Source organism: Falco cherrug, unplaced genomic scaffold (assembly GCF_023634085.1).
Source record: "Falco cherrug isolate bFalChe1 unplaced genomic scaffold, bFalChe1.pri scaffold_35, whole genome shotgun sequence".
NCBI classification, from domain to species: domain Eukaryota; kingdom Metazoa; phylum Chordata; class Aves; order Falconiformes; family Falconidae; genus Falco; species Falco cherrug.
Window position 1 is genome coordinate 1,601,156 of NW_026599480.1, and position 21,533 is coordinate 1,622,688.

General features: G+C 48.4%; 1 protein-coding gene across 7 annotated transcripts; it reads right to left on the reverse strand.

Moving 5' to 3' along the window:
* Nucleotides 1-627: 627 nt before the first annotated feature.
* On the reverse strand, nucleotides 628-20,551 carry LOC129735131 (endoplasmic reticulum-Golgi intermediate compartment protein 3-like). 7 transcript variants are annotated; one of them, XM_055700492.1, is made up of 5 exons: nucleotides 19,709-20,343; nucleotides 18,930-19,049; nucleotides 7,285-7,378; nucleotides 5,966-6,131; nucleotides 628-4,308 (listed from the first exon to the last, which is right to left on the reverse strand). In XM_055700492.1, exons 1-5 carry the CDS (start codon nucleotides 19,767-19,769, stop codon nucleotides 4,111-4,113), a joined length of 639 nt encoding a protein of 212 aa, XP_055556467.1. In that variant the 5' UTR covers nucleotides 19,770-20,343; the 3' UTR covers nucleotides 628-4,110. The 7 variants fall into 7 exon arrangements, 1 of the variants encoding a protein (XP_055556467.1); XR_008730587.1 differs by lacking the exons at nucleotides 628-4,308; nucleotides 19,709-20,343 and adding exons at nucleotides 19,419-19,618; nucleotides 20,370-20,551 and having other exon boundaries at nucleotides 4,911-6,131; nucleotides 7,157-7,378; XR_008730588.1 differs by lacking the exons at nucleotides 628-4,308; nucleotides 19,709-20,343 and adding an exon at nucleotides 20,370-20,548 and having other exon boundaries at nucleotides 4,911-6,131; nucleotides 7,157-7,378.
* Between the last annotated feature and the right edge of the window lie 982 nt (nucleotides 20,552-21,533).

Genomic DNA, 21,533 nt, shown 5'->3' on the forward strand with positions numbered 1-21,533 from the left:
CGAAGGTGCGGCTGAGCCCTGCGGGACGCATGGCAGGGTGTTTGCTGTTTGCCTGCGAAGGCGTGGTATGTAAGAACGCAGACTTAAAGCAACAAGGAGCAGATTTGCATTCAGGGTCAGAAAGAGTTAAAACAGAAGTGCTGCTGCAGAGGCAGGCTTGTGTAACCTGCAGAGCAGGAAGAGCATCTCCTGCCCCGAACCCTTCTGATGGTGGGGAGGAGGGGGTTGCTGTTGCTGACGATTGAGCAGAAGGACCTGACGGTGTCACCCCCAATTGCTGCAGCATTTGCAGTACAACGGGACCGGTAATGGCCCCTCTAGGGCAGGCAGCGGGTCTGAGGAGAGTGAAGGTGAGTCTTTGATGGGGAAATTTAGATGTTTGAAAGTTGGTTGTGAAAGACTTATCAGGATGATCTAAGAGGACTAGGTAAAGGTTCAAGTTGATTGTTACTAGATAATAGTGATTTAGAAAAAAATGAGGTGGAATTTTTAGTGAATACAAAAACAACTTATTTGATGTTAAACTTCAGTGAAAGGAATTTGTTACAGTTGTGGGAGCAGCTGGCCACCAGGAAAACATCCGGAAACCTTAAAGTACAAACTAAGAAAACAAAGAAGAATGCCAAATTCACCAAAATCTTTGTTGGGATGAGATTTATTAGAACATCTAGACATTTAAAAAAGGAGAAATGAAACCAAAAGTTTAAAATGATCAAGTGATTGAAATCTTGAGCTTATCTTTAATTCAACAGAAAAGTGGAAAAGAGGACCTCCGTGAAGTAAAAGAAATCTTTAACCAGGTAAATCTGGAAATAAATTCCAGGTAAGGCAAAAAAAAATGCTTTCCCTGTTACAGTAAAAATGATAAGGGAAGGCCTGCCTAGTTCAGGTAAAACAATATCCCTCGGTCAGCAGGGCTGTGGGAGGTATTGGCACAAAAACTGAGATAAAATACACTCTGTAGTAGATCTACTAATGTAAATCTGTGTGTTTTGCCATGGCAGCGACTTGTTATGGGATGTGCAGATGAAACTCTGCATTGACAACGAAGTACAAGGAATAAGGTTGGTCAGGTGCCTCCTACCATAGTCAAGGGCAAGACTGGGTTGGCCTCTGTGTTTGCCACCAAGAAGAATCTTGAGCTCCGCTGTTGGCTGCAACCCAGTAGGCGTTGAGCGGTGGGAACATGTGCCATGCCAGACCTTGATGTGAGGAATGGCCCCCGCTGTTATAAGAGGGTCATCCAGGAAGGAAGAACATAAGATGGCCCATTGAGGCACTGATTTGGAAACTGGAAACCAGCTGGCCGACCATGAGGCTAGATGAGCAGCAGAGAAAGTAGGAAAGGAGGAACTATCCTTAATACCAGACGGTAAAATCCAAACTCTAAGTACAGATGAGGAGCCAAACTATTCTAAAGGAGACCTAAAGCTAATTCAGGAGATGAATGGTAAAATAAAATTAAATAAGTGGGCTTATTTGGCAGATGGCCGTATAGTGGTGCCATCCAATTTAATATGGACCACAGCCCTAACAGAACATAAGACGACTCACTGGGGAGCTGGTATGTTATATAAAAGTCTAAATCAGAAACTGATAGGGCGAAACTTATATACTGTCATAAAACAGTGTAATAATCCCAATGTAGCAAACAGAATAAAACTAGGGAACATTAGTAGAGGAAATTATCCAGGACAACAGTGGCAAGTTGATTTTTCCGAACTCCCAAGAAAAGGGGGGTACCGGTATTTATTCGTTGTGACCGATACGTTTTCAGGTTGGCCAGAAACTTTCCCTTGTCGAACAAATAAAACAAGAGAGGTAACGAAGGGATTGTTAAATGAAATCATCCCCCACTTTGGGGTTCCAGCAACAATCTCTTCTGATAGAGGCTCACATTTTTGTGCCAAAATAATACGAGTGAGTACGGTACTGGGAATAGATTGGCAATTACACACCCCTTACAGGCCTCAAGCAAGTGGAAAAATAAACCATTTAATTAAACAACGGATAGTGAAAATAGGACAAGAGACAAATCTAACTTGGCCACAGTCTCTTCCCTTGGCATTATTAAGAATACGAACTAAACCGAGAACAAAGGAGAATTTGAACCCTTTTGAAGTATTGTATGGGAGACCGTACCCGTTACAATTTGCCAGGGAAGATTTAAGGCAGTTAGGGGAGGGATATTTGTGTGAATATGCGAAGACCCTCCAGGGAGAATTAAAAGTTATAAATAAACAAGTATTGGGAACAAGGGCCAGAGGGTTGGATCAACCAGTCCGTTCCTTTAAATCTGGTGACTATGTGTATATAAAGACATTTTCAGGGAAACCTTTGGAAGAAAAGTGGGAAGGTGCTGCTGACAACCTTCACTGCCGTCAAGATAAGAGAATAACCAGCCTGGATTCACTACTCTTGGATAAAGAAGGCTCCTGAGAAATCATGGGCTGTCACCCCGGCAGGACCCACGGGACTACGGTTCTTTAGATGGTAAAGATATCTCCGGAGACACAATGGACTGTCAAAAAGGATCAGGGACATTTGTGTAAAGTTATTCTGATCTTAATTGTAACTGTTGTAGAAATATTAGAAACTGAAGCATGGGTAAACAATACCAGTCTTCAAACATTGCAAATGATTGTTAATGCTACGAAAGCTAAGGAATGCTGGATACGTACCTCTCTTCCTAAAGGAGGCTTGATAACACCCCTGTATGGGGTGGCCTCCCAAAACTGGAATTATCTCGATGACAAATGGACTACCTGGCCAGACTTTTGGAAAAAGCCAGACTACGGCGGAGGATATTGCCTATTTGATAATAAAATATATGAGTTAGGTCCCAGATTTGATTTACAAATATTATTAAGCCTAACCACCACAATATTTATGAAAAGTGATAATAACTGTCATTGGAAAGCTCGAACAAGACAGGAGGAGCATGTCCTGGAAACCCAGGGCAAAATACTTGTTCCCAATCTGATGGATGGAATGATTAAACAGACATCCATGAGATATGGAACAAGGTGCAGATCCTGCATGAAATTACTAAAGATTATTTATCGTGGAGTTTTAAAGTTATATGGGACAAACTGACTTCTGGTTACCCAATTTGGAATGGTTAAAATATGCTTTTATTATAATACTTATTGTAATAGTTTTAGGAATATGTGTATTACTTCAATGCTCTGTTTGGTGCTGTCGAAGAATGATCATAAGGCATAATGATTTTTTGTAGTTGCAAAAGAATTTGCAAAAGTTACTAGAAAAGGGGGGAATGAACGGTGAATGATGTGCCAGTTATCTAAAGGGTGATGTAATTATGTTTATCTAAAAGCTGGGAAACGTCCAAGGACCCTTATTGCTAACACGACGGATGTACTAATTGCTAAGTCCTTGGATTTGTCATCTTTAAAAAGGCTGTCTGGTCCCAAGTTCCTGTTGTTTATGAAAGGTGGCAAAGACAAGGACTTAAATCATGGTCACTAGCTTATGTAAATAAGTTCCTGGCATTGTAATGAATATGTAAACGATTTCCCAGAAAGTTAATGAATAGGTCTGAGTTGCTTGTATAAAGAGGGGACTGAAAAACCCCCTTGGGGTGCACGACTTTGGTGGAGCGATCCCCAATAAAGACTAAAGATAACCTCCACTCACTCGAATATTGGTGAATGATTCTTTAAATCGGTCTAGTTGAAGATGCCCCTGCTTCATGCAGGGGGGCTGGACTAGGGCACCTTTAAAGGTCCCTTCCAGCACAAACCATTCTATGATTCTGTAAACTACCACTGTCATTCCAGCCACGGTGTATTTATATATACTTGAGGAAGTCAAAGTCCTTCACGACTGAAATTTTACTCTGAAAGTTCTGAATTGCCTTGAAATTCTCAAGAGCTTTTCTCCAAAACATCCCTTCCAGAGATGCTGATATTCAGGTCCTGGACCCAACACCGTACCTGAGGTTGTTTACAGCAGGGCAGCAAAGTTTTGTAGAACAAGTGAGGCCAAGAGACTGCCCAGACACATTCTCCTCCATGTTCTCCCAGACCCATGTGGCAGCACCTTCAGAAAACACTTTTCTGTTCGTTCCCGATACAGTTCTAAACATCTCTAACAAAATTTCACCAGTGTCCTCCCCCCTGAAGCAGTGCTGCTGTTACCACAGATAGCAATGCAAAGATGTTCAAAGGAAATGGTCTGAAACACTTGGAAGCTAAAGGTCACAATAAGCAGGAAAAGAAAATACTTTACCGTGTACATGAGACTGCTCAAACTTTTTGCCGGTGCAAAGTGGAAATTTCCAGCTACCTGCAGGAGACAGTCATCTTTCATTAAAAAGCCTGAATCTACATAAACAAAGCAGACATACCGGCGGTTGGATTTTAAAATTTTAGTTTAAATAAGATAGACAATAAGCAACTCATTGTCATGGGTGACAATACCAGCAAATATTGTCCTAAAAAAAGAGATGAATTTCCCCTCTTCCTCACAGGCAGTCATGTGGAAAGCCATCATCACATACCGATGTTGACAACAACTGTTCTATGCAGAGTATTTTAGCGGACATAAAAATGAGAAGAAGGAATCAAGTCTACTGGGAGGGAACTAACTGCTGCTGTGGGAAATATCAAAAGGTATCACAAGGTATCACAGAAACGGAGTGGAGGAAGTAACTGGGAGGGTGAGCAGGCAGGGTAAGAAAACCCTTAATACAATAAACAACAGCGGTCCTATGTCTGCACCCATGAAAACAAGCCGTGTTCAAAAATAAAGCACTAAACCTACCACCAAAAAAACCCCCACACTCCAAAATCCCCCAAAAGACAAAGGTTATTAAAGTTTTAACCTTGAACATGAAAAGGATATGGATATGAGGTGTCAGTCCTCCCTGACACCCGCTAGCGATCATACACACCCTCCCCTGGAAGATTTCAATGCATCAAGCTCACACGCTACATTACACCTCTGAATGTCCGTGCAAACCTGTCGCGTATGTTAACTGCGGACCTGATGAGAATGGAGATGTGCAAAAGTGCAAGTGCCTAACAATGGCCCCCAGAAATTTCCCTAGTGACGCCCGCCCACCCTTGGACCCTTGCTACCCACAGCACTCCCCTTTGAATCTCTCCTGCTCACCACACTTTGTGGCAAAGGGTCCTGTAATGGTTCAGCACCCATGATGATGCTCAAAACACGATGTCTGGCTTCATGAGCGAAAGGGCGGGGTGTGTTTGGTTTTGGTTTTGGTTTTCAGAAATAAAGAATGTTGTCTCCAGGAATAGTACACAAAGATGTAAAAAAACCTCCAGATTTTGAAATAAAGTAGTAAAAAAAAATTACCCTGGGCCTGACTGCTAGAATGTACTTGGGTACGTAACCTGCACATCCCAGTGTTTTGAGCTCGGTAACCTGCCAAATGACAGGGTAGTTACGTGGTCATCTGGCGTATCTTGTACTACCTTTTCATACTCCAGTTGCAAACAACATCTCTTTAAGCATCTTCAACCTTGACAACTCCAATAGTCTTGCTTCCACTGGTTTTCTAAAGAAGGGAACATTTCACTCCCCCCAGCACCTCTGCTGACGAGTTGTTGGTTACTGTTATCTCCAGCACCCACCGGTGGTCTCTGTTGTGAGACTAGAAGGGCAGGATGGACAACCTCACCTCAAAGAAGCTGCCTCTCCCCCTCCAGAAACCTCGGTAAAAAGACTCACTAGCTAGATGGTAGAAAAAGCTAAGCTTCTCCAGCCAGCCCACCTCATGAAACAGGGAATCAGCCCCTTCCCACCCTTTTCCTGACCCTCCTACTGAACCCCCCTACAGGCACAAGTACCTCGCTGAGCCCAGGGGTTATTACAGTCCTGTGAACACCTAAAGCTGGAAAAAAGAGCAGAGTGCCCCGACTGTGCCTTCTGACGCTCATCACCACCATGCAACAGGCTCACGGCAAAACCCATCTCTCACCTTGTTGACCTCCAGGAAACCGTACGCTCGGCAGCCCTCGTTCTTCTGCTCTTCCATTTTCTGGCTAAATCCCTCCCTCTTGCACTGCTCTACGCTATCCGGGTTCTCGAAGGCCCAGCCTCGTCGCCTGTATGCTTCTCTGACATCGTCACAAGTATTGCAGCACCTGCAAGAGCACAAACATCATCTTTACAGCGACAAAGAGACACTCCAGCTCAGGACTCAAATCCCTGGTGGATTTTGTTTCAAAGCGGCAAACTTCAGGAACTGGACACTGAAAGGTGGTCTAATGCTCCTGAAGGAGCTTGAGCTTCCTGATGTACTTTTTGAGATTTTGGCACGAGGACGCAAGCTGTTTTAATGCAGCGCTTAATTCTGAAGAGGGCTTTAGCTGTCCATTCAGACAGCCAAGTCCATCCTTGGCAAATAAATTTGCCGCAGAAATGACATTTGTTTCTGTGGGAAGTCTCCCACAGTTCTGAGCAGCTTGGAACTTCCCCATGTGAGCAAAGCATCTACCTGTTTCCATTCCTCCCTCCCTCCGTTTTTAGGGAAAGACTGCCAACATCGGAGGCAAGGTTAATGGCAAACTTTCTTCATTGCTCTTCTACCTCTGGACTCACCAGAGTCTCTGTCACGCTCACCAGAAAAAACAATTGTCTGTCTCTGTTCCATGTTGTGCTGGACAAAACAAAAAGTTGAAGGCTGGAATTATGAATCCCTCAAGATGGAAACACCTCTGGGGAAGGATGCAACATGACAGATGTGACAAACTAAATTACTACAGAGACAACAATAGCAAAGGATAGCCCAGAACCTGTGGACTATCACGAATCCATTCTTACACAAATTTGCAGGTAGAAGGAATGAGAAACACCGAATGACACCCGTCATTTGTCTGAGTGATGGGTGTCTGGTCTTTGCTCCCATGAGGATGCAAAGCCTGCAGCAGAAACGAGAAGGCAAAGCCGTAACTGGGTTTTATTCCGAGACAGCTCACAGAACAGTGAAATAATTTACACAGCTCCCCTCTGGACACCAAGTAATCCCAGAAAAGGTTCTGTTTGCTAAGATACAATCTTTGTGCTACTGCCCTTAAACAGGCACACAGACAAAACAGACAACCTAACTGTGCACGCTCTTAACAATCGTGAGCGCAGCACAGGCGTACGATAACACAACAGCTCTCACCATTCTCTGAACAGGTGCCCAGGAGGATTTCACTGCACGGACCTTCACAGACATTTTGGAAAAAAACCTCCAACACGTATGCCACATTGACTGTACCGATTCAAGCACTAAGAAGATGTAAAGGTTACCGAATGTCCTCTGACTCTGCCCCGTAACAGCTTTCACAGCGATCGGCATCCAAAGCATTTGGATCAAACACCTTTTCTTCTTCTTTCCCCAGTTCTAAGACAAAAGAGGATTCATAGTGACAAGGCACGTCTAGAAACACCACCTTGTACTTCTGCTCTACGCACAGAAACTGTTCTACACGTGAAGGAAATGATTTTGTGTCAGAATCTGCGCATCCTGCACCCGAAGCTCACCTGAAAGAATGCACAGGGCCTGCTGAGCTGCAAAATAAGATCAAGAAGCAGAGTAGCGTTTGCCATCTGAAGAACGCCCTCCACAGAAAGAACCAGCCACCTGTAAGCCTTGCCGGAGCGCCGATCAGATGTTACTTGCACAAAAGGCTTCGTTAAAACTTTGTCTAAAGCAGACCCAAACAGCAAATTGCGACCGATACAGGACCTGTCAGACAAACAACATTTTAAATAGCAGACAGCAGCGCATAGCGCGTAATCCTGTCCTAAGGTATGTAGGGAACACAGTTACATATTGCTGTGAAACTAGATCACAGCGGGAATCTCCCAAGCGGAAAACTGACACTCAGCTCTCCAGTACAACGATGCTGACAATGCACACACATCAACCACTGGCTTACTAGAAATCTCCAAGGAATTTCTATCTTTGTCACGACTTTACGATTCTGCAAGTGTCTGTGCCACCTGTGTGTTGAATGCGCGGCCACCGTACAGCTGGGGCACAAATATGTTCTTAAATGCAGAAGGCTGCAGAGGGACTCTTAACAGAGGAGATGAGAGCTGGTGACAGCTGAAACCTGCCAAAGGGCAAGACATGCCTCCAGAAAACTCCAACAGGACCTTTGTTTTCCAAAAGCAAATACAAAAGGTCTGTAAACTTTGGAGTTCGGAATAAGCGAGCCAAGGAACTGCATGTCTATAATTTCCAGAAACATGGGTTCTTATTGGAAGAGGCCCCTTAAAACCAGGCTGTTCCACTCACAAATCCTGAAGGACAGGACCAAGTCTGCTGGATCACAGAAGCCCTCTAAGGCTCACTGTCTAGGCACCGCCGCACTACCCTCTTACGAGCCTCGAAAAGGTGGATTCTTGGATAACTAAGGCCAGGGCAGGTGATAAGTCAGACACCGCTGAGGGGACAAAATGTTATCGGGACCCTCTTTGTTGAGATTGGGAGGTGTAACAGGCGGACAGAAGTGAGTATGTAAGACATCTGTATTAGCCACAGAAAAAAAGAGATTTTAATGAGGAAGTATGAAATATGCATGAAAATCAATTGTTAACCTCACCTTATGGTAGTTATGATCAAGCAAATAAAAAATTTTAGAAAAATATACCCATTCTTAAACCACTGTATGAGACTTACTTTCTACAGCTTACAACATTCAAACAAGGTGAGAGTACAACTAAGAATTCAACCAGTATGGGTTTTGATCCTGTAATTACACTAAGAGATAGCGTCAGGAAGAATGCAGCTTAGTAATTCCTACGCTTTGTCAAAGCCGTGGTTCCTGCCATTTGAAGAACACCACCTGTACAACACACGGAGTCTTCCAAGATACAGCAACTAGTAACAGCTTTCTGAATGTAATCGGTAGCCGCCTGTCGAGTCGTCTCAGAGAGCACCCAGAGGTACTGCACACAGCTTAGATACTATAAAGAAACCACAGTACATAAAACCCCACATGCAAAGTTTCGTGCTGTTAACATGGTCCTCGACTTGCATGCAGATATGACACATGACGCTGGAAAACTCGGTCCATGTTAAAAGGAAATGAAACAGTAAATAAAAATAAAAATAAAAAAAATTCAATCCTCTATCGCCATCCATGGAAATTAATGAGATGACATCCCAGCACGGAATGCAACCTACCATAGAAATCATTAAGCTATTAACTATTTGAATGTAACTATGGTCAGGAAAAGCCTCCACATACTACTCCATAATATTTAGGTATGCTTTACTAAATTTAAGGTTAATGTTAAATAAAATGTATTTTTAACTAAGAAATTTAAAGTGCCGAAGCAGCTAAGTGGCAGAACCAGTCCCCGTCCCTAGCATAGCCCTAATCCAAGGCTGGTTTAAAACCCAGCCCAGTTAATCAGTGGGAGAACAGAGAAGCAACAGATGAACAATCTGTGGACACAGGTGCTTTCAGAAACGCAGGCGGTTTTGGAAAAATTGGTGCATGTGAATAGGAACTGCTCTTTCAAAGACTAAGCGCGCTTGAAGGAGCGTGTGAGTTAAAGCAGGCAGAAAGAAGATCACGATCCAAGGAGGAGCTTGGAACCGAGGCAGACTGGAACCGAGCAGGTGAATCAACTGGGACAGAGTCAGGTGATGGATTCACAGAACCGACAGGACCAAAAGAAACTCCTAAAAACTTCAGACATTGACTAATGATCTGGTAAGCGTATATAACCTACGCTGTATCCCTTGGCTCTCTGTCACCCACTGGGGGGGTGGCCCAGCTCTGAGTCGTGACTAAAGCAAGCCCGGCGGTAACCACGTCTGTGTGGATTTTCCCTTTACCAGACAATACTGCTATAGTTGCCATTTAAAGAACTGACTGAACATCAAGTGCTACTAACAGAAACTGATAAGAGTTTCACAAAGGTGGGTGGACACTTCCAATCTAACTTGCCACACACGTGGTGGAAATCAAACCAGCCATATCCTTTTTCCAGACAGCAGAAGAAATTGCTCGTTGCATGCAATGCAATTTGATCGCTTTCAAAATGCCTCTCCTGGATGAGGCTGTTTGCTCCCTGCAAGTTTCTCTTCCTCTCCCTTGATAATATAAGGAGTGAGAGCAACCGGTTCAGACCGAGTAATCCCAGTGGAGGCTGGCAACGCAAGTAAGGCAGGAGGCCCATATGTGGAAACAGAGAATTGGGTACAAAAAAGCGGGGTTTGACCCCAGACATTACATTTGTCACGCCACAGCCTCTGAATACAGAAAGGCTGCTAAGTGACACAACAGTAAGAACGCTATCACCTCACTTCTGTGACACCAGGAGAAGGTCTCGTACCCACCCACTGTTCAGCTCTTGGCTTAGTTTAGCCTCTCAGCTTTAAGAACAGAAAAGCTAAATCTGAGTTACAACAAATCAGCAAGTTTAGTTCATGCCAAGATGTTGCTAGGTAGGGCCTGGCGGCTGGAAGATCTCGCGCTGTACGGAAACACAGGGCCCCCCTCCGGGTAGCCAACAGCTTGTAGCTTATGATGTCAGCAGACGGAAGTGACACTGTAAACCCAGGCTATAAAGTGCCGCGCCGCTCCGCAATAAACGCCATTTGCCACCCACCACATTGGTGTCTGCGAGCTGATGGACCGCGCGGCCAGGGGTCGGCCACTGTGCCGTTCCTGAGCCAGGTCACCGCGCGCCTGTGAAGGCAACAAGTGGTGCCGAAACCCGGGATCAATCACCTGGAGTCGGGTGAACGGCGGCTGGAGCGGCAGGACCAGCCCGGCGGGGAGGACGCTCCCGGACCAACCGAGGATGGAAGCTCTTGCGAAGGTCGGATTACAGCTGCATAAGCAGTGGGGTATTGACTGTAAGCCCAAAGATTTTACTCTTGCAGTTGCGAGACTTTTGGAGCTTGGGGTCATTGACCAGCCGGTGGATATACTCCACCCAGATGTGTGGGACAAATGTTCCCGCGCTTTATGCGACGAAACGATGTCTACTGGTAGCGGGAAAAATCTGAAAGCGTGGGGGAAAGTCGTCCAGGCTCTCAAAAAAGTTAAGACACGAGCAGGAGACCTGGAAGGCTGCCAGGGATTGTCTGTCAACCACCCCGCGGGTGGGAATCGGGGCGGCTACGCAGACCTCACGCCCCCCGGCTGAGGAGGGTGCCGCCGACCCTCAAAGCCGACAGAACGGTGACGCGCCCACTCAGCGTCCAAACGACTCTTCCGTCTCCAACTCGCCCACAGGACCCTCGGCGGACTCCTTTTGGGCCAAGCTGGCTGCAGAGGCCAGGGGCGCTGAGGCGAAAGCCGAGGCCGAAAATACACGGGCTGAACCACCGCCCTGTGCGCCCCAAGGTGGCGCCGAGCAGCCAGAAGAAGGGCGGGGCGAGACCGCCCCCGGCGGGAGCAGGGGGGAGCGCCAGCGCTAACAGGCGCTCACCGCGGGGAGGGGGAGGGGAATGGGAGGGAAAAGAGTGATTGGCATGACCAAAAAAGGGAAAAGATCAGGAGCGAGGGGCAGAGAGCCAATCAGAATGACCCTCCCCAGAACTGCCCTTATAAGGCAGGCGCCGCCCCAAGCGGGAGGCGGGGCGGGCAAAAAGGGAAAGACCCGCCCGATTACGCAAGACAAGGGAGGGGCCGAAGCCCGACCACATACCACCAGCGCCCGGCAGTGCGCGGTCAGTCGGGCTCTGACTCCGACTCAGACTCTGCGTGGGAGACTTGGCTTGCAAATACAAAGACCAAATTATCACCACTCACGGGGAAAGGAAGACGTAAGGGGACAGAAATTCCTCTCGCTGATTGGAGAAAAATACAAATTGCGTGCGCCGATTGGGCCCCCCCGGACGCACTAGCGACGGACGGGGGCCAGAGGGTCCATTCCCCCTTAAGCCCTAAGGATATACAAGCGATTGTTAAAGCAATCGCGGACAAAGGACTCAGTTCTGCCATGGTCTCCGCCCTCGTAGATGGGGTTTTTGGGGGGGATGATTTGCTCCCGTTCGATATAAAACAGACTTGTAGGTTGATTTTTGATGGGGCAGGGATGGTTGTGTTTAAACAGGAATGGGAGGAGAACTGTGCGAGGCAGTTAGCCCGAGTAACCGGAGCGGATCATCCGCTACACGGCTCCAGCCTACAGCGGTTGATGGGTACAGACCCAACAATGATTACCCCCCAAGCGCAAGCCCAGGGCCAGCGGGCCCATGAAGTTATGGCAACCACTCGTGCAGCTAGAGAAGCCATTCGCACAGCCTCTGGAGTTATTGCCAAGCCATCGCCACGGTCCACAATAAAACAAAAAAAAAGTGAGAGCTTTACACAGTTTGTAGATCGCCTCCAAGCAGCAGTCGATTCCTCGGCCCTGCCCCCAGAGGCAAAAGGCCCACTTGTCGCAGACTGTTTGCGGCAACAGTCTAATCTAAAAAACAAGGCAATCCTGCGATCGCTGCCACCTGGGTCAAGTCTCGCGGACATGATCAAACATGTCGTGAGCGAGGAACACCTGGCCCCAATCCAAGTGGCCGTTCGTGCACTGGCTAGCGTGATGATATGCCCCAAATGTGGCCAACCAGGCCACGCGATGATCTATTGCCCCCAATCGGGAGACCCGCCAACGGCGCTCCCCCTGCAAAACCGATCTAAAGGACCGCGTTGGGCCTGTGGAAAGAGAGGGCACTTCGCGAAGGAATGCAGGCTTAAAAAGCAGGGAAACGGGAAGGGGAGGGGGCCCCCGGGCCACACACAGCCCTCTCCCACTTGGGATGTCAGGCGGCCCCATTACACCAACCCCAGACAGGGGGGGTCACTCCCGAACCCGTTGCCCCCGAGGGAAGCAAACAACCTTATGGCCCAGCCAACGACCCCACAAACCTGGCCTCCGTCCCAGGGACAGCAGGGACCGCCCGGTGGGGACGAGACCCCTGGGTGGCCCTGGCAGTAAGGTGTGACAACCCGCCAGTGGTATGGGGGATTTGTTCCCTCCATAATTCCCTAAATGGTACCACCATCAGCATCCCCTTTTTGATTGATACCGGAGCAGATGTTACAGTTATCCCTGAAACGAGCTGGCCCCCACGTTGGAAATTGGAAGACGCCCCCATGGTGGGCGGAATCGGGGGATTAACCCGAGCTCGGAAGAGTGCTCACTTGGTAGCAATCACGCTTCACACAGAAAAGGGACCAGAAAAGACCATTACCCTCTTCTCATACGTCATGTCAGGAGTCCCACCCCTGTTGGGAAGGGACGCCCGAGCCTTATTAAAAGCCAGAGTGACAAATTTACAGGAAGGGCCACTGCCGCACACCCACTCCCGCCGATCAGACTGACATGGAAATCATCCGACCCAGTGTGGGTCGAGCAGCGGCCCCTGCCAAAGCCTCGAATGGATGCCCTTCTCGAGTTAGTTGACCGCGAACTACAATGAGGCCATATAGAGCCTTCCACTAGCCCACGGAACACCCCAGTCTTTGTAATACCCAAACGAGCAGGCGAGGGGTTTCGTCTCCTCCACGACCTGCGTGAGGTAAACAAAAAAATCCAGCCAATGGGTCCTGTTCAAACACTGTTGCCCATGAACTCCATGATTCCGGAGGGACAACCTTGTGCTGTCCTTGATATTAAAGACTGTTTTTTCTCAATACCTCTGCATGAGGCGGACAAGGAGCGGTTTGCTTTTTCTGCAGTGTTCCCAAACAGCCAACGCCCCAACTTGTGCTTCCAGTGGAAAGTGCTGCCCCAAGGAATGACAAATTCACCCACTATCTGTCAAATCACAGTGGATCGGGCACCGGCACCGGTTCGGCGCAGTGACCCGACCGCGACTATCATTCAATATATGGATGATATCCTGATTGCCGCACCATCAGGCAATCAGGTAGACCACCTGGTGACAATAATTTCAGAAACCCTCAAGACAAACAGGTTTGAAATCGCAAGTGCAAAAATTAAAAGCAGACCCTGTGTCAGTTTCCTGGGAATGGGGATCACAAGTTCTTATATAACACCCCCTCAAATAAAAATCCGTCGAAACGTTAAAACACTCCACAATATGCAACAGTTAGTGGGGTCTTTGCAATGGCTCCGCAATGTTGTCCTGATCCCTCCCGAAATCACGGCCCCCCTGTACGAGCTTTTGAAAGGGAAACACCCATGGGAACAAAAAGCTCTGACGACAGAGGCAATAAGCTCTCTCGACTTTATCGAACAACAGGCGTCATCAAACACGCTCGCCAGGTGGAACCCAGCTATACCACTCGATCTGTATGTGCATTTCACGGAAGGGGGGGGAGTCGGAGCGCTGGCCCAAGGCCCTCCTGAAAAAGCTCAGCCAATACAATGGGTAGTCCTGGGGAAAACGTCACGCGCTTTCTCTCCGGAAGCCGAGTGCCTCGGTAACCTCATCACGAAAAGCAAAAAACTCGCCCTAAGGCATCTGGGCATTGAGCCAGCCAGAATATACCTGCCCTTCCGCAAACAGCTCCCAGCACAATCAGTGGCAATGTCAGAATATCTAGCTATAGCCCTCGCCGGATTTGGGGGCGAAGTCCGGTATGCCACAAAGCCCCCCTGGACTCAAGTGCTAGCTATTGTCAACATCGACCTCCCATGGAAAATCATGGACCGGCCCCAACAGGGACCAACGGTCTTCACAGACGCATCCTCAGTGACCTCAACCGCGGCAGCAGTATGGCAGTCGGGAGGAGAATGGCACTGTGTCAAAATGACCGATCATGCGATCTCCGTCCAACAGCTGGAAGCAGCAGCTGTATCGCTGGCGTGCGGACTGTTCCCGACAGAACATCTCAACATAGTAACTGATTCAATGTTTGTGGCCAAGCTTTGCTTAGCCATGTCGGGGCCTGGCGTGTCAACATCCACAATAGCTCTGATGCTGGAAGAAGCACTTTTTTCCCAAAAGGGCACTATATCAGTTATCCACGTCAACAGCCATAACCCAATCAAAGGGTTCTTCCAAATCGGCAACGACAAAGCAGATGCCGCTGCAAAAGGGCTGTGGACACCGAGAGATGCCCGCCAGTTACATGAGTCCCTCCACATTGGAGCTAAAGCGTTAGCAAAGAGATGTGGGATCTCGGCCACTGACACAAAACATATAGTAGCTACATGTCCCCACTGCCAAAAAGCACCATTGTGGTCTAGCGGAGTCAACCCCAGAGGTCTTAAAGCCTCCGAGGTGTGGCAGACAGATTTTACGCTCTGCCAATTGCTAAAACCTCGAGCATGGCTAGCAGTAACCGTAGACACATATAGCCGGGTGATCGTAGCGACACAACACCTTAAAACCGACGCTAAGGCAACCATCCAACATTGGCTAACAGCCATGGCGTGGCTTGGCATCCCTAATCAGATCAAAACGGACAACGGTCCAAATTTTGTGTCTAAATCAGTCCAGGCATTCGCCCTGAAATGGGGTATTACTCTGATACACGGCATCCCATATAATAGTACAGGACAAGCCATAGTCGAGCGGGCAGATCAAACTCTGAAATCTCAATTAGAGGTATTAGCAAAACCAGGTTTTACCAACGCCATTCCCTCAGGGGACCAGGCACGCTTATTAGCGACAGTCCTATTAGCTCTAAACCAGCTCCCCAGGGGAGACGAGGTGAATCGCCCTGCCCAGAAGCACTGGGCCACTCCAGCGCTAGAAGAAGGTCCGTACATTATGATCAGAAATGAGCTAGGAGAGTGGGAACAAGGGGGGGAATTAGTTCTGACAGGGCGAGGGTATGCTGCGGTCAGAAAAGATAACAGAATCAAATGGTGTCCACTTAAGTCTATCAAGCCAGACCTTCGGAATAAAACTAATGAAAACTGTGAGTTTTTGTCTGCAGGACCGGATCATCGGACACCCCCGTAACCCGTATACCCTGGTGACAAGAGAAGACGACGAGTCGGCAAGCGGCCTGTCCGCATCCGAGGGCTCTGCACCGGCAAAGTCCAGATAACGGCGGAACAGCCCCCGCAGGGCAGGGCTGCGATGTTTTTGTGTGATCTCAATCTTGGGGTTCATAACGCCGTCTAGCAGCTTGTATGAACATCAGCCGTGGGAATGGGTACTGGCGAGATGGGAGGACCAGAAGATACTACGAAAGATTGTTACCCCGGGGCCCCCTAGTTTCCAAGTATATCTCTGTGACCTCATCCTCTCACCCCCCTGTTTGAACACTACAATGTATTATATGTGTCCCAGCTCTAACCCCGGCAGATCTTACTGCAACGTCCCTTACCAGTATTACTGTTCTCGCTGGGGCTGTGAAACCATCGCGTCTGGCTGGAAGGTAGCGAAACCAGACCCGTTTCTTAAGACCGGTTGGGGGCCAACAAGCTGCACCCCTAGGAGACCAAACGGGTTGGGAGGGACAGTATCCCGCGGGAAATGTGACTGCCAATATATTTTCTTAAAAGTAACCAATGAAAACGACCTGGGATGGACCATCAACAAAACTTGGGGCGTTAGATACTGGCTACCCGGCACAGATAGGGGGGGACTGTTTTTATTAAAAAACAGGAAGTAAAAAGCGGAACAGCGATTGGCCCCAATGTCGTGATCAAAAGCGATAACCAGCAAAGAAAAGAAAGCTTTCAGACTGCCATGCCCGCCCCAGCCGATCCCTTACCAACCAAGCAGGTAGTTCCCTCAAGCCAACCTAACATGAACTCTCACCATTTACCCGACAAGCCCTTTTTTAGCGCGTTAGATGCCACCTTTCGGTCACTGAATCAGTCAAACCCGGATCTCATGAATTCCTGTTGGTTATGTTATGACGTCTATCCCCCCTTCTACGAGGGCATTGCCCTCGATGCTTCCTTCGACTACTCATCAGACAGCAGTCCAACCCAGTGTAGGTGGGACACACCACGGAAAGGAGTTACCTTGAACCAAGTCAGGGGCCTGGGTGTATGTATCGGTAATGCCACCCTAGCAAGCTGGGATAGTGCTGTCTGCGCAAGAACCGTTGCGGTTGACAAGACCCGTAATTGGCGATCCCGTCCGCACCCGGAATGTGGATCTGCCATCGATCAGGAGTAGCCCCCTGTGTGTCCCTCAAAATTTTTGACGATTCTGCTGACTTCTGTGTACAAATTCTGATTGTTCCCAGGATCCTATACCATCCAGAAGAAGAAATGTACCGCTACTGGGGAGAAGCCAATAGCAGGCTTCAAAAAAGAGAAGTGCTGACAGCTGTAACAGTAGCGACGCTGCTTGGTTTGGGAGCAGCCGGCACGGCCACGGGAGTGACCTCCCTGGTGACCCAGCAACGAGGCCTGTCTCAACTGCAAGCCGCCATCGATGAAGACCTACAAAAAAATCGAGAAATCCATGACCTTTTTGGAGCAATCCCTCTCCTCGCTATCAGGGGTTGTTTTGCAGAACAGACGGGGATTAGACCTCCTGTTTATGCAACAAGGAGGCCTCTGTGCCGCCCTGAAAGAGGAATGTTGCTTCTATGCTGACCACACTGGAGTGGTTAGAGACTCGATGGCCAAATTGAGAGAGAGATTGGCTCAAAGAAAAAGAGACAGGGAAGCCCAACAGGGGTGGTTTGAATCATGGTTTAACCAATCACCGTGGCTAGCCACCCTGATACCCACCTTGGTAGGGCCGATTGCAATGATCCTGCTGACACTGATCTTCGGACCCTGTATATTAAACAGGCTCGCGTCCTTTGTCCAGAGCCGGCTAGAAAAGGTCAACATCATGTTTGTAGAACACCAACAACTGCCTTAAAAATGTACTTGATCAGTATTTCCCCCGATTCTCCCTGGCTCTCCCCAGGTATCCCAAGCTACACTCCATTACCCCCAGTCGTTTCCCAAGTGCCAACTGCTCAGTGTGCCTTATCTTTGTACTCTTTTTTAGAAATATTTTTACTATTTTAGCCTGTTTAGTTAAACATAGGGAGAGGGGAAATGTTGCCAGGTAGGGCCTGGCGGCTGGAAGATCTCGCGCTGTACGGAAACACAGGGCCCCCCTCCAGGTAGCCAACAGCTTGTAGCTTATGATGTCAGCAGACGGAAGTGACACTGTAAACCTAGGCTATATAGTGTCACGTCGTTCAGCAATAAACGCCATTTGCCATCCACCACATTGGTGTCTGCGAGCTGATGGACCGCGCGGCCAGGGGTCGGCCGCCGTGCCGTTCCTGAGCCAGGTCACCACGCGCCTGTGAAGGCAACACCAATACACAAAATACACTATCTCCCAGAACAGATAACAAGGACCGCACGTTTTAGAAAGACAAAGTCTTGCAGTATTACCGTTAGACTGCAACACTACCAGAATCGTTCCCGGTTTGTATTGAAGTACAACAGTAAGCCATAACATGTCCAAAAATACAGAGGAGAGGTTTATGTAGCCAAGGACCACTTACTCCAACTTGTAACTGATAAATCAACTGAAATCTGTTAATCAGGTATGCATTAACACACACAAAGCAAACATAGTAAGACACAAGTTTAGGCTTAAGGGTCAAGTCAGCGGAGCCTTCCCTGGAGAGAGGCTCTTTCCTCTAACCAGCTCGTCCCGTTTCTCAGCCTCCTAGGATTTAAAGATGCAACCAAAGTCAAGTTTTGCCAGAGCAGCTGCTTGATTTCTAGTAGGAAAAGCCCGTTCACTCAGCAGCTTTGCTCCTGAAATGCATCAGTGAGTCCTTGTCCCAGTTTCAGAGGGACCAGGCAAAGACTTGCCTCGCAAAAGTACCGAGTATAATGTATATACACACACACAGGAGCTTGTCTGATCTGCCAGTGTAATACATTTGTGTCCTATAAACTTTTCAAGAGTTTGTGGTGTTTAAAATGCTGTGAATTCAGCCGTCCCTTGTTCCCATGAATCTCATAGCAGGCATACGGTGATGGAAAGACTATGCGAGCATCCATCCAAGAATGGCAGAATAGCATCTTACCGCGTCTCTCTGCTTCTGGAGTCACACAATTGGCAGCTTTATCCAAGTGTTGTTTAAACGGCTTGTGCTCGACGTCCTGCTGAGGCTCTCCTGCTCCGTCCACGGCATCGATGCTCAAATCTGAAAGCAGCAAGCAAGGAAAGCGGTCTATGAACACACAAGTGTTATGGCCTGTGGCAAGCCGAGGAAGTGAAGAGACAGAATCTTTCAGCCAGCAGGGTAAGAACGTGCCAAACGGGGAGAGCACGTACAGCTAGTGTCAAGTGACCGACAGGCAATAAAACGCACGGTGCAGCACGCTAAACGGCCCTCCCAGGTACGGGGTTTGGTTTGGTGTCCCAGAAGGACTGTTTCCAACTTCCAAGAAAGCGTTACCCTCAAAGGTAGACACGCTTAAGGCACAAAGCCAAAAGCAAACCCCTCAAAGCCCAGAACCATTCTCAGGAACACAGGAGTTAAGCCTAAAATTGGTTGAAAGCTGCCTCCTACCTCTTCCCCTGCCACCTCTCCCCCTTCAACATCAGCACATTTCCTTGTGATCCCTTTTCACAAAAAACATTGAGGTCTGTCATATCGGCTCGGTGCCGAAGCACCACGATGCGCTTGCTGGCTACATGCTCTCTTAGAAGGCTGACAGCTTTTCTGCACACAACAGCCGAGGCTTCCCGTCTCCCCGGCCTTCCCACGCCCTGTGAAACGTGAGGAAGGCAAAGACCGATAACATCTCGGGGGGTCAGGAGGAAGGCAGGATGCACTACATTCAGAGCCCAACGCATTACCCAGAGGAATTACCACAGCAGAACACGAGGCAGGAACGATCGGTAGACAGGCGGATAACATGCACGGCAGTAACACCCAGTCAGACTTGCAGGACTTCCAGTCACTTCATCCCGCAACTTTGTTTTGAATTTAGTTAAAAGGTAATCAGATTCTTAACGCTCATTCTGCTTTTATAACTGCTGGAGAAAGGCTAAGACGTGGCATTGGCATTACAGTCGGAATTCAAGTACAAAATTCTCGGCAAAGCTGTGCCTTGCCAAGTGGCTTCCCAAGCAGGCTCTGGAGCCTTTCAACGAGACAGTCAAGTCTGGAGTCCCGAGGGAACCCCGTGCCAGCTCCGCCAGTGCGACTGAGCTCTCTGACAAGTACACCGCCGTACGGAAATGTAAATGGGTTTGCACCTCAGGCTCCTTTACAATCTACGAAAGTGATACTGCCCGACGGGACGCGCTGCTTTAAGCGCCCAGCAGGCCCGGCTGCGTAACCACGCGGCACCAGCAATTCCTCCCCGGCCGTTGCCCGAGCCGCAGCGCAGCACTCGGAAGCGGCGGGCACACGGAGAATCGTGGGCCCTCGGCAAGTACGAAAGTTATCCCTCCGCAGTCAGCAGCCCGACTCGCCAGCACAAGGCGTATGTACAAAAGTAACATCTCGGCTGACCTTCAGTTCAGCTCCCCTTGATCTGTCAACGTGCAATTCCGGATGAACCTGGGTACAAAGGAAAAACACAAGAGCCCCGTTTCACTGGGAAGCGAGTCCAGAGGCCTCTTCCCCTCGGCTGCTCCGGCCCAGGGGCTGACTGTCACGACACAGGGTGAGCGCGACACCCGCGCTGCTGCCGCCCAAGCCACGAACCCGCCTCGCGGGGCCGCGTGCGCGGCCGGGAGCCCCGCCCCGAGGCGCCGGGCCCGTTCTGCGCACGCGCTGCCCGTGGGTGGGACGGGGCCCTCCGTTTGGCTGGAGCGCTGCTGCCATCTAGCGGAAAAAGCGGGTACTGCAGCCGATCCATCACTGCACAGTTTATTATAGGGATGGCGTCAAAAATCACAAATGCTGAGAAAGAAAAACAGCTGAGCAGGTTTTTCTGAATTATGGTGACTGAACTGGATGAAAGGAGGAAGCAAAAATTCCCTTTAGCAGACCCTCGGTATCACCAAGTACTCGTACAGAATGAGGCCCTCCCACTTGGCTAGCGCTAGCTAGGATAAATACTGGTAACGATTGGTTGCTGTTTCTGTCCCCTAGTCTGCTCCGAGGACTAAGTGAGACATTCCTCCTCTGTGAATATCATTAACGGTACCTGGCTTCGCTTTCCTTTGGTTGTTTCTGTGTTTTTTAAAAATCGTATTTGCGTAGGTGAAAAGGGAAAGATACGATGCTTACTTTTTAGATTAATTGCCATGGCTGAAGTTGAAGAGTCCAGAAAAATGTAAGCTGGCTGAAGAAATGGGTTGGCCTCAAAGCTGCGTCTATCTCCAAACAAGAGAAATCCTGTTTCTCCCGATGAGGAAGGATCATTGTTAAATAGCCATCACATTACCACATCGCCAACATATAATGCCTAATGTTATGTGTTTGTATATGTAACAAAATCATACGTGCATTTATTTCTCGTTTGAGAATGCTGCCTGTGGAGGGGTTCTCTGCGCTGTAGTTCAGAGACCTGTAACTCGGGCTGAATTTAGACCTGAATACGCCACCTAGAAATGAATCCAGTTTTGATGCAAAAGCAAAGGGGACAGATGTTCTACTTCTTTTAGAAGTTGTTTCAGTGGCTAACTGCCTTCACTTAGATCTCAGTTTCACTTTTTTTTTAAAATGTGA

Bases quoted from the DNA above. Each gene is read 5' to 3' on its own strand.
- LOC129735131 (XM_055700492.1), bottom strand. From the start codon at position 19,769: ATGTTATCCGCCTGTCTACCGATCGTTCCTGCCTCGTGTTCTGCTGTG. The intron at 6,132-7,284 runs GTAACCTTTACA...GTGCTCTTGCAG, and splicing joins GCAGAGTCAGAGGACATTCG to GTGCTGCAATACTTGTGACG. The intron at 4,309-5,965 runs GTGAGAGATGGG...TGTCTCCTGCAG, and splicing joins GTTTCCTGGAGGTCAACAAG to GTAGCTGGAAATTTCCACTT.